Here is a 13,707-nt window from a genome sequence, read left to right as displayed (position 1 = left end):
CTCAAACTCTGAGCCGAGGTGCCTGGCAACATTTCCGTGGAGATAAACACTGTTCAATTGTGATAGCTGTTTAACTGCACTTCCTATGAGCCCAGACAGCATCACCGGATATGTGTCAGCATCGCTCCAGAGAGCAGTCAGCACCTCTGAAGCTGCGTGTTGAGACAGGAAGTTAGAAGAACACAGGTATTAAATCTAGGTATTTTAGGCACAGAAGCTCAGACACCTCCTCATCACTCCACCGATCCCACGTTTTATTTCAACCCAGTCTCACGGCATTTCGTGTTCACCAACACGATTTTTAATCTATTGATTCGTGTTCACCAACACGATTTGCCCCTTTTTTTCGTGTTGCACAGCACGATTTTAAAAGCAATGTATTTCTACTGCCTGCAGCACGTCTTTTTCTCCGGTCGGGTCGAGGAAGACCGGAAGCTGTGTGGTTCATAAAAACATGTTCTTACTCAATATCAAGCCACAGTTATTGCTTTTATTTGAAATCGTATCATTTCAGACTTTTGTTGCCGTCTGTGAGGAAAATAAATGGGGCTCAGAGCCTCAGGATACTGAAATCTGTATTTTTTTTCCTTCTAATTTGTTATTCTTTTCAAAATAACACACTGTTATTTACTCACCAATAACACTCAATTATCCTTGCTTTTATTTATTGGTTTAATTCCATAATCTCTGGGCTTTTTTGGCGTCCGTCAGGAACTGAATTTCAAAATAAAAATAACCGGAAACAGACGTAGGTATTTCGAGCGATTACCCAAGATCCTCAGCTATGGTTTTAAGCTCGCTGATGTTTTAGCCGCAATGCATGCTGGGATTTGGTGTTTATATGATATGAAATCCGGAAAACATTTTAAAAGAATAAAATAATACTTAATTCCGAGTGTTCTTGCTTTTCTCTTTGAAAGTCATCACATAACGGCATTCTAATACACGGTTCGGCTGCATTGTATATTACAGATCTGCCGTAGTTCTTTATTTAGAGAGCCCTGATAAGAAGACCTTTGGAAAAACTGAGAAAATGCTGCCGAAACTGAATACTTGACGTGGATCATAAATATATTCAACAATTAAACAACATCTTCAATTTCTCTTCACACAATACGTCTCCTTGCAGTATCAACACTAATTCGGCTGACTTTTACATTTGATCTAATTCACAGATAGGTTATATTTACACCATAACGGTGCACAGCTGATATAAAAGGACTGTAGTTTTTAAAGATATTACTGATTTTCTTTGAATGTAAGAATGTAAATACTGAGTCTGAAATAGTATAGCAATATGCTGTAAAATTATGTGAAAGCATGAATAAAACGTGTCCTACACTAATAATACAAAGTTATTATGGCTGTGTGTACCTTGTGTGCACCGCCTAGTGGTTAAAGCACGTTATTGAATTATTGTTTTTACTTGTTATAATATAACACATAAAAACAATAATGTACTCTTAATATTTTTTTCATCAAATATTATTTGAATACAAATATGAAGAGTACATACTTTCATAGGGGGAAAGTAGAAGGTCTGTGATAGAAATATAGAATATAAAAAATCAAGAAGATACTATAAGTGATCTCTACAATAAAACAGTTTAGTGCAGGATGTACAAAGATATTAATAGGAGGAGGTGCAAAACAGAAAAACGAATTAACCTTTATTTAAACATTAAATAACAGATTAAGGTCTTCTTTTAAATAAGAAAACAACTTTGGGGGTATCTATCTACAGATAATTATTAAGCCTGACAAAGTACTTAACGTCTAGTATATTGCTTTCCTGCCATGTTAACTATGTTGAAGCACTTATTTTAACTGATATTATACATATGAATTATACTCTTATGTATGTAGATAGAATAAGAAATGTGCAGAATATGACAGTTTAATGGTGGAGGTACACACATATTGATAGATTTCTTGTAATGCACTGTTGAGGAACCTGTGACCCAAGTGTTTCATTCATTGCATAACTACACCGTAGTTGTGTATATGATATGTCAATAAACCTTTAAAATCTTGAAATCTTGAAAGGGATGTGCAAAATAGCCATAATATATAGTCTTTAATTAACTATTAGTAGAGAATAACGAGTAATGAATATACTTTATTAGTCGTTTCCATTCATGTCAATTGCAGATACATGTTTAGTCTTCTCAAGCACCAACTATCAAATATCTCTCCTGATTGTTGGCACTTGACAATCACCTTACCTGAATTTTACTCAGGTCACGTGTAACTAAAGTCTGATTTAAGGGTTGTTTATATTTCACATAATTAATCAGAATCTGCAAAGTAACTCAAATAAATGCAGTGGAGTAAAAATACCAGGTTAACCTCTGAATTGTCGTGGAGTAGAATTACAAAGTAACAATGAGCTGTCATGTGGGTATATATTAATGCTGCGCATTATGGACACAAGCGATTTTCACCCATTTATTAATTATATGTTTTACATTTGATAACACCAATGTGTTTAATACTGGCAACTTCTAATTGTGGGAAAAACGAAAACGTTCAGTAGAGACGTCCATAGAACATTTTGCGAAACACAATAGCCAGCATGTATAGTTCTGGGGGGGCGTTCGATTCCAGTCTGGCGTGGTTTCGTTCCATTTCACACAGCTGTTTGACGCTCTACGTAACCTTACGGGGACTGTAGTCCTAAACGATAGCTGGGGATTATGGGTAGTGTAGTGTCTTCGGCCATCCTAAACTCAGAAATGTTGACAATCGCAATGATGCTCGAAATGTCCCTTATAGGCCTACGTCTGTTTCCGGTTATTTTTATTTTGAAATTCAGTTCCTGACGGACACCAAAAAAGCCCGAGATTATGGAATTAAACCAATAAATAAAAGCAAGGATAATTGTGTGTTATTGGTGAGTAAATAACAGTGTGTTATTTTGAAAAGAATAACAAATTAGAAGGAAAAAAATATTTAAAAATACAGATTTCCGTATTCTGAGGCTCTGAGCCCCATTTATTTTCCTCAGAGACGGCAACAAAAGTCCGAAATTATACAATTTAAAATAAAAGCAATAATTGTGGCTTGATATTGACTAAGAACATGTTTTTATGAACCACACAGCTTCCGGTCTCCCACGACCCGACCGGAGAAAAAGACGTGCTGCAGGCAGTAGAAATACATTGCTTTTAAAATCGTGCTGTGCAACACGAAAAAAAGGGGCAAATCGTGTTGGCGAACACGAATCAATAGATTAAAAATCGTGTTGGTGAACACGAAATGCCGTGAGACTGGGTTGTTTATTTTGTGTTGCCATAAGTTAGTCTCTCTCCGTTGGTGCTCTAGGCTAATGCTAATAATGCTAATGCGAGGAAATACAATGGCGGCTTCACAAACACTTTAATTTAATCTAGGTATTTTAGGCAGGCATAGCTGTACAGCAGTCGGCTATAGGGTTTCATAAAGAGGCTCGCAACAACACAAGAGGCGCTGTCACACCAAGTACTTTTCCCAGGAAAAGTTCCCGGAACTTTTCCCCGGAACTTTTATTTCCCCGGAACTATCTAGTAAATCGCGTTCACACCGGAATAAGTCCCTGTGGGAGGATTACGCAAACGAAGCCGCTGACATCACCTCTTCTTCTTCTGCTTTGGGTTTACTGGCAGGCCGCAAACAACTTCACGGGGTATACTGCCACCCGAAGTCCCGGAGCCCCCCGGAGTCTGGGACTTTGGGTGGCAGTAAATCGCCACCCGAAGCTCCGGGTAACTCGCCAGAAGTGTTGACACCTCCTCATCATCACTCCACGATACCACGTTTTATTTTGTGTTGCCATAAGTTAGTCTCTCTCCGTTGGTGCGCTGGGCTAATGCTAATAATGCTAATGCGAGGAAATAAAATGGCGGCTTCACAAACACTTTTCCGAGTTTTACGGGGCGTGGTTTACAATTCGCCCAGCCAATTAGAAATTGGAACCTTTTTCTCCCCAGGAAAGTCCCTGCTCTCTAGCAGGGACTAAAAAGGGGTGAAAAGGTTCCCGAAATGTTTTGGTGTGAACGCAACATCCTGGGAACTATCGGAACTATTTCTGGGAAAAGTACTCCGGTGTGAAAGCGCCTAAGCACACAGGTAAACACACACCAATACACACTCAGAGCAATGAAAGTTCTAGCTGTGTGAAGCATTCCTCTTGAAGACACATACAGTCTGTCAGAGTTGCTCACAGTTGCAGATCTGTACGTGAAGATCCTTAAGTCTGCAAACCATGGCACACACACACACACACACACACACACACACACACACACACACACACACACACACACACACACACACACACACACCCCTCACAGTACAGTGAGAACTGTTAACAGTGCTCTTCCTCCTGACTGCTGTCTTTATAGAGAGATCTGTTTGAAGTACAAAGCCGCCTGGCTGATGCTCTGTCAACACTGTCCTCAACATCACAAGTGAATGCATGCACGCACACACACACACACACACACACACACACACACACACACACACACACACACACACACACACACACACACACACACACACACACACACACACACACACACACACACACACACACACACACCGGCACAAAGCTTTGGCTCCGGCAGGTAAATTCAGCAGCCAGAATCTAGCTAATACCCAAGCTTTTCATACTTCTATAATACGTTTAATGATTTCTCATCCTCCCTCACTCTTTCTCGCTTCATCCAATCTCACAGCAGGATTCAATTCAGAAAGAACGCTACATAGGGCCAAAAAGAAAACGCACAATGACTAATTATCTGCTTTGATTTACAGCTGTACAAGTGTTAAACTTGCTATGTTTGCGTGTCTATGCAGGCACAGTGGGTGTGTGTTGAGCCTGTGTTAGTGTGTATGTTTTCATGTATCAGACATCTTTTTACCAGGCTAAGCAATAAATGAGTGCGCAAGACAGACAGTTATCTTTTCCCCCGAGGACAAGAGAGAGAAAAATACAAGATCTGCTTCAACTTTGAACTTTGTCTTTCTCCCTCCTTCTCTTCTTCTGCTATAATTTTTCCAATATCAAGTAAAGCTGACTAGCAGATTGCTGCAGGCATTTTGCAGCCTCACATACATAGTATTGGTGATAATGACACCCGTTTAGGAAGAAAACCATTAACTGCTGCTGGGAGCTATCTGTGTGGGCGAGCATGCAGGTCTATATAATCTACATTATTTAATTCTCTCTCAGGTGCGGTGGTCTGAGAAGACGTGTTTGTATTACTCTACAAAGTTATTTTTTTTATTTTTAAACTATTTTTTTTAGCTGTCAGTCATATACCTGCCCAGAGACTGAGTTTGAAAATGTGCTAAAAGGGATAAATTGGCAGGGTAGGACTATGGTTTTAAACTGTAAAACTACAACCTGATGTATATATTATTTAACATTGTACAGCAAATAAATATTCTCCAAAAATGTTCTACATGAAGTTAACATGCATGTGTTCTGCATGCTGACAGGTCATAAGGTAATGCAAGTGCGCACATATCTCTATGGCGCGTTTCCACTGCAGCGGGTAGCTCGCTTTAAGCGTGCCGAGCCGTGCGGGGCCCGTTATTGGTTGCGTTTCCACTTGGCCTAGTTTTGGCCCGGGGCTACTTTTTCACCTTTTTTCTGGCCCAACTAAATCGTGGTTCTAGGGCCAGGAACAACCAGGCTGAGTCGGGCTGAGTATGCTAAACTAGAGAGAGAATCGCTGGCAAGGGGGCTACAACTACAACAAGATGAACATATTTGACCGTGATTTAATTGTAATACACGTTTCAAAATGATGCCGAAGTAACAACATACTGATACCGGTTAGTAAAAACCATGAATTAATGCTTTGACAAGTCTGCAGACTTCTTGTTTTCTGAATGGAGCTTGGCTAAGCTAACGTTATATATGCTCCGACCGTCCACACTCACAACAACGGCCTATACAGACATAAATAAACCAGTGACTGTATTCGCCATGACACAGACAGTCTGTGGTTTGTACTTGTTTAACTTTTGTCTAGTTTCTGAACAGATATGAGGAGCTGTGAGCTCTGAGTGCTAAGAGCTAACGGCTGTGTTGTTTTTCTGGGGCTCTCATTGAAGATGACGTCACGGCTCCGCCTACACTGCGTTACTATAGTAACTGCCCCAGTTCCTAAACTGTAATGGAAGCCCAGCATTAAAGTGAGCCGGGCCCAATAAGGCCTAACCAAACCGAGCGAGGCCGAGCGAGGCCTGCAGTGGAAACGGTTGAACAATCAAAACAGAGCCGTCCAGCTAACCAGGAGGAGGTGCTGCAGCACAGGCAGTATGAGAAGAAGAGAAGAGCTTTTTGAACATGAAGCATGTAAACAGAGTCACAAAATACAATTATAAAACCTGAAATAAGCATCATAGGGCCCCTTTAAGAGAACAGGAAACAAACGCAGCATTGTGCACTATAGAGGCTTAGATATGTACTGATCTGTGCTTTCTTCCGACACATTATCCCCCCCCCCCTTTTGTCTGCTCAAATAGGTTTAACATAGCAATTTAACTCAGGAAGATCCGAAATCCCAATTCTTTGGATGTCTCATTACAGCGCTCCCCAATAAGCCGCCTTCCCTTCTCTTTCTTGCCATGCATGGTTAGGGTAATCATTCATTTTCTGTAGGGGGATTTGTGAGTAATTATGCACAAAGACATTCTCTCACTAATTAAGATGTAAAGACAGGGAGTTCAAGTAATCTGGGCATTCCACCAAGGCTTAGAAACACACAGTCCTTAAGGCACTTCACTGTGTGTATAGGTGTGTTACTGCGTGTGTGTGTGTGTGTGTGTGTGTGTGTGTGTGTGTGTGTGTGTGTGTGTGTGTGTGTGTGTGTGTGTGTGTGTGTGTGTGTGTGTGTGTGCGTGTGCGTGCGTGTGTGTGTGTGTGTGTGTGTGTGTGTGTGTGTGTGTGTGTTTGTGCATCAACCTAAATGTGTCAATGAGCGCACGCCATAAATCAAAGTTACCAGCAACCACAGCGGAGAGGACGCCTCTGCTACCATAGGAACAGAATTAAGCCGCTGTGTCTCTCTCAGTCTCCCTCCCAGACGCAGCTTTAATTTGCCACGCTCCTCTGTATCCAGGAAATACAATGACAAGCATTTGCCTTTGTTGTCTAACAGGGATTTTGACTATGCAGAGACAAGGCTGGGGAACAGAAGCGCACAGCCCAGACATGCTTCTGCAGCAGTTGTTTTCTTTTCTTTGTTCCCGATTTGTTCTTTGTAATCCCTTCTTTCCTCTGCTTTCCCTCTCTCTGTCAAAGGCACACAGTTCTCCTATTTATTTATTTTCTCTTTCTCCAATAACTTATTCTCTCTTCCCATGTCTCCCTCTCTTTGTTTCCCCAAGACTTGCGCAGTCATATCAAGTGGCCGGCCAGATAATTAGATTGGACATTTGTTTGAAAACACATTTACAGAAGGGTATTATCCTCTCTCACAGACATAATTTTAATCAAACATGACAACAGAGCATTTTAGGGGTTTGCAGATAGAGACAAAGAGGAAGACAGATATCCAGGGAGAGCTATATAGAGAGGGGGACAAGACAATTTGGAACCAGTTTAACTATTGTGTTGTGACAGAATTGCTGGAATTCCTCAGTGCACGGCTGATATACCATATCTGTGCTGCCTGTATCTCATCGCCTTACAGCGGACAATTTCTATGGAGCATAACTCAATTTGCAGGTATGAAATAGCCCGGAAAATAACTTACTCACTCTTGCAGTTCGATGAAAATATGTCTGTGTCTGTATTTTTTTTAAATATCTCAAATAAAGGAGACTGCTGTCCTGGAAAACCCATTCCTCCATTCCAAAAAATCAGTGCCAAAAAAACGGTGTGTCATTTTCCCATTTGCTATTTGCTATTGATCATGGAAATTCATGGCTGTCCAGATAATGTGGCGTGTCGGAAGGCTTTTGCCAGCCGTGATGACCATGCTCACTGAAATCCTCATTGGATTGAGCACTAGTCTTATGATTAACTCCCTCACTTCAGACTGAAATGTTCCCAATAACAAATACTTTTCCACTGTGACATTTCCTTATCCTTCATATGATCCCTGTCTACAATGAGAGGACATTCAGAACAGGTGTGTAATAAAACCCACTAGTATAAAAAATGAAATGAATGTTTTACAAGCTGGTTGAATCTTACTTCTAAAGTTAATAGAAAATTATAAATGTACACTTTAGATGAATAAATGTTAAAGAGGTGATTAAGATGTATTGTTCATCTCACGCACTCTCAAGGTTAGTGCATGGTCCCGACACGAATCTATTCTGCCTATCAATTTCACATCCATTAAACCTGCTGTGCTGAGAAATAATCACCGGTGAGTGAGGTTGAACTGCTGAGGCCTTATTTAGGCCTGACATAGCAACAATAATCCTAAATTATTTTGAAAATAATGCCAGACACTACAGGTAAATATATTATTTTCACGTCATCTTCAAGACGAGTGAAAAGAAAACTTCCGCAATATACATGTTCATTATTCTCCCCTGAAAAGGATAAAGAGTATGAAGGTATAGAGATTGAATACAGCATTTGAAGGAAGTTACTGTATTTGTGATGGACAGGATGTCAGAGCGAGTTACTATACAGTCCCTAAGGAAACCTTAAAGTTTGTGTCGGATTGAGCTTGTGTGTGTGAGGGAGATATAGGAGATGTATTGACTGTACAACTACACTTACAGGCATCATATGTGACTAAACTTGCAGCTTCTTTTCTGCAGTTTCATTTCAACCCAGCAGGGGGCAACCCTTTATTATAGAAAACAGGCTCTGCTCTGCTGAGCGAGCTGCTTTTAGGAGGTTATTCACAGGCTGATTCAGCAGGGTAGGACTCAGACGAAGAGAAGTTTGCTTTCTTAATCTGACTTGGGTTTAACTCTCACATGCTGCAATTATTAGAACAACGGTGTGATATTTTCCCATTTGCTATTTGCTATTGATAAATATTAAAATTAAAACTGGTGACGTGACAATCTGTCTCTATTTTCCTTAAATAGATGCATTTGAAGGTTTTGTCGAAGAGATCCTGTGGCCGCCAAAATGACACATTCACATTATCTTTTTTAAATGAGCCATGCTTTTTTTCAGTTTGGCAGACTAAAAAGCCTGAAGGAGTCAGTACTGAGAGAAAGTTAGACACTGCGATGAAAACGTGTAAAAAAAGTCGATGAAAATAATGGAGAAAATTGTTCTGCTAGGACAAGATAACAAATGACCCAAAAAAATAAAGAAGAGTGTGTTTCAAAAACTTACTGTAGGTTGCATAACATACTGTTGGTGTGGCATCCAAGACGTACTCTGGACCTATGGAGAGAAGAAGGTAGGATCAGAGATGAGAAGATAGGTAACAAGAAGATGAGACATGAAGAAAGAGGTCAGATGGGAAGTAGAAAAAAAAGTAATTAAAGGAGGGGATGGGAATGTGTAGGAGGATGCAAAAGGGAGGTGAGGAAGAGATGAGAGGAGAAGGAAGATCAAAAAGAAGACGGTTATAAGTGAATCTAGAATTGAGGGGGAACGAATATAAAGAAGGACAATTGGAAGACAGAATGACAGGACAGGACAGGAGTGAAAATGAGGAAACCAAGGAGGAGAATAGAGAAAATGAATCATTAGCTCAAGTCTTTACAAGCCTATATCAGAGCCTCAGTCCCTACGGAAGTGTGTCTTAAAGAATATTACAGCAGTATGTGAGGGTCCACTATACAGTATGTTATGTTGTAATTATAAGAGGATATGAAGACCACAGAGAGTCTAATAATTACGGCTTCACAGTGGAGGGTTTCATCATCAAAGCCTGCACAAATCACCACTTTCATCTCCTACTGCCCAACCCAACATGAGGAGTCCCTGAAGGCCCCTTAGTCACATGTAAATAGGGCATGGTATCCATAGTAATTAAATGAGTGCATGTGTACGTTTGCTTACCTGTGTCTGTCTATGGGGAGTTAACATAATGCAAGGTTAATTCCTTCTTGTGTTTCTCCTCAAAAAGCAGGATGTCTCTGTGTGTAATTCTGCTTTTCTGAAGGCGTGACTTTGCATGTGTCTCGTTTACAACAGTGTTCGGTGCTAGGGGAACATCTGTGGGGGGAGGACTGCCGTTTGTTTTAAAGTCTATGTGTTTGACAGATTAAGAATCAAGTACTGAGTCAATATCTGAAAGAAACGCAGCTACATCTGCAACCAGCTTTGACATGAGTTTGTAGGGTTGGTGCGTGTGGGAGAGGGAGGATACACCACGTGGGAACATAGAGAGACAAAAAGAGGATTTGTGCCTAAGAATGAAAGATCAATGGGAGGAATGCTGCAATATAAGCCTGTATTTTATCAATGCTAGACGAAGAATTGTCCTGAGTGGAGAGGCGTGATAACTCCATTTTTGTTTTAAAGTCTTTCCTGAGAAAAAGCAAGCTCTACTTGCTTGACCTGTGTGCCCACTACACAAACAGTGGTCAAAATAAGGACCAGAACTGCTGTGAATGGCATCAGCTCAAAAATATTTATTACATATTTCCAAATCCCTGATCCCACATAAATTCTTAACTTCACTCTACAGTAGATGAGGTGGCTATTGTTCCATATGTTTCATGTGTATGCTCGTGTGCCAGCAAACCCCATGTAAACACCCAAACCAATAATGTGTTAATTGTCACGGTCTGTGTTGTGTTTTGTCTGTCTCTAGTTTCCTGTTTTTATTTTGAAAAGTGTTCACCCCCTGTCTTGTCTGTTGATTCCTGTCTCTGTGTTTGCCCTCTGTCTTGTCTGATTGTCTGATTGTGTTCACCTGTTGCCCTTGTGTTTCTGCCTCCCTTACCCAGCTGTTTCTTGTCCCGTGATTACCCCTCTCTGTATTTAGTCTTGTCTTTCCCTGTGTTCCCCTGTCGGTTCATTGTTTGTTTTTCCTGTCTCCCTCCATGTCAGTCACGGTCAGTATTTCGGTAATGTTTCGTTGTGTTTCATTTCATGTTTTTTTGGTGACTATTTTTGGTCGAGCCAAAGTGCTGTACATATAATAAAAATAGCCTACAGTAGAGACACTTTACAGCAAATACAACAGCACAGATTGTTCAGAATATCAGTATGAGAAAAAAAAAAAGAAAAAAAACACGACATCCTTAGACCCTCACATCGTACAAGGAAACACTTCCGGAGAAAACCCACAGTTTAGAGGGAAAAAATGGGAGAAACCTCAGGGAGAGCAACAGAAGAGGGATCCCTCTCCCAGGACGGACAGACGTGCAATAGATGCCGTGTGTAAATCGAAGAGATAATACATTTTACAGCATATAGACCGAATGTTAGGAAATGCATGTGTCTGTAATAAAAAGATGAATCCACGAGGATGTCAGCTACAATCCTGTGGAAGCCATCAGGGAAGCAGCATGGCGAGACCCAAGGCAGGACCGCAGACAGAGACAGGTTCAGCCACGACCCGAAGTCCACGACTTAATCCAGAACTCAGAATTTATAGCAGCAGGATGGTTTGTGTGATTGGCTAAGTGATTGTTTTTGTATGGGATACATTGGCAATACATAAAAAACACAATCAAAAATAAAATATTGTATTACTTTACCATTACAGATGTTCATATCCATTACTAAAGCTCAGGTTTAATGCATCTCTACAGTTTTTTTACTTCAATTTATTCTATAAGGCTGTATGTCCTTGGGATTATAGGCATATAATAAGACAATGGACCCCAGTAAAAGATATACCAAAGTTTCCACCAAATGTTCTTGATTGGTGAAAGACACAGACTTTATAGTGCTTCTTTTCGGGGTTTTTTGTCATGTCTGTGGTTGTCGCTTCGCCAAATCTGTTGGCCATCCAGCAAGCTATTGTCAGGTCAAAATGCATGCCTGAATCTTGAACATGTTCTCTGTAGTAGTGCTAGTACAGGACAATGCAGTTGAGTTTAGTTAACTAAACGGTTTACTAATGAACGCTACATTTGAAAGAAATAAACTTAACAAAACCATAATCTTTGCGATAATATTCTAAACAAATGATACTTTATCTGACAATGAATTTTCTGTTTAAGGTGCCCTCTGATATCTTGGAGCTCTTACAGCATTTCAACACTGGTTGTGAACCGTAAATTCATAAGAGATTGTTCACCAACCTGATATGTAGACACGGGAGAAGCAGCGATGAAGGGTGTGATTGACGTCTGTGCAATCATCCGATTGGTGGAGATGCTGTATGGCGAGGAGTAGAACCTATGAAAGCATACAAGAAAATGTTTGATTTTGACATCATTAAACTAGCCAACTAGGAAGTATTAAATAAGGAATCGAGACGGTTAAAAGACAGTCAACCGGCAGTCAAGAGGCTTCCCTGCACTATTAGCTCTTCAGATGTAGCCACATGCAAAGGTGAAAATGAGCCTTTTGTACCTCTTTGCTTTCACATACCCTGTGCACTTCAAGACACCACTGACAAAATGGATCAGACATCATCAAGGAAACATGGAAACAATAAATATTGCAGCTACACTCTGTGCCACACCATCAAAGACGTCTAGGAATGAGACTTGACACTGCACCGGAGCACACATCATGTTACAAAGGCGTCTGCTCCACTGCCATGCATAACAATGAATTATCACCTTAATGTGTGAGTGGGAGAGTATTTATATCGCCCTTTATGTCCCGACCTACGCTCATTCCACTTAGCAGAGAAATCTGCATCTGTAACAGGTGGATGTTGTACTCTTATCTACCCCCCCCTCCCATTTGCCCTTCTGATTTTGCTCCATCTCTTCTTCTTTTTTCATTTCACCCCCTCAGCCCTGCAGCGGTAGAATGCTGTGGCTCTCAGTGCTTTATTTATCATTGTGTACCTAGAGAGGACATGTTTCATCCGCCAGGCCGTTTTTCTGTGCCCGATCGATCCTAAAGTGTCCGTTGACTGAATAATGGAGCAAGGGAGCAGAGAGAGAGAGAGGCAGAGAGAAGCCCTCCCCTATCTATTTCTAACATGGCCTCGAATGCATAGAAAGGCACTCACTACAAATCAAGGGATGCCTAATTGGTGGAGAAAAAAATCACCCTGTTACATTTAAGGTTACTTCCAACTACTACCAAATATCAAGTATATATATTTCATTCGTAAAGATCTGTACCACACTGAGATGACAGCCAGATATATATGACGGATTGGTGCTTCTCCACTGCGACACCAGCACATCTCATATCAAGGATGAAATGGTTTGCCGAGGTGCTCTCCCGCCTCTGTTTCACATTACATTTGTTCGGTCAGTGATAGCATGAGCGCTGTTGAACTCAGGTATTTTTAAACCATTGCAGTCCTGGCCTGGTGGAAGCAGTTGGTTTCCAAATGCCTGCGATCAGCTCCAGAATGGGATTGTGCTTCACACTGACATCCAGCCTCCCTGCTGGATTTGTATGCAGTACTTGGGGTTCAAGCCGAAGTAATAGCATAAAAATGTATAGCTACAATGGTTATACAACGTGGTTCACTTCCTTGGCGCCAGAAAGAAATCTCATGAATTATTAGCACTATATATTCTGTCTTGCCAAGGCTCGGCTCTGGTTCACACGCAGGTTGATTGCGTGTTCAATCTTAGGTGTGTTGACACTGGCTCGGCTTACTTATACTTTCCCTGAACTCTTTGCAGGGACATAGA

General features: G+C 40.9%; 1 protein-coding gene across 3 annotated transcripts in view; it reads right to left on the bottom strand.

The window, feature by feature from the left end:
* Positions 1–13,707, bottom strand: part of LOC117460832 (RNA-binding motif, single-stranded-interacting protein 3-like) — a 154,736-nt gene that overhangs the window by 17,141 nt on the left and 123,888 nt on the right. For all 3 annotated transcript variants that reach the window (XM_034102421.2, XM_034102418.2, XM_034102419.2), the window contains exons 9-10: positions 12,181–12,277; positions 9,308–9,358 (exon numbers count right to left, since the gene is read on the bottom strand). In XM_034102421.2, the coding sequence (XP_033958312.1) occupies positions 9,308–9,358; positions 12,181–12,277 (148 nt within the window). The remainder of the gene's footprint in view (positions 1–9,307; positions 9,359–12,180; positions 12,278–13,707) is intronic.

Source organism: Pseudochaenichthys georgianus, chromosome 16 (genome assembly GCF_902827115.2).
Source record: "Pseudochaenichthys georgianus chromosome 16, fPseGeo1.2, whole genome shotgun sequence".
In the NCBI taxonomy this organism is placed as follows: domain Eukaryota; kingdom Metazoa; phylum Chordata; class Actinopteri; order Perciformes; family Channichthyidae; genus Pseudochaenichthys; species Pseudochaenichthys georgianus.
The sequence above is the reverse complement of the archived record's forward strand: the minus strand, read 5'-3'. Positions and strand labels throughout refer to the sequence as shown.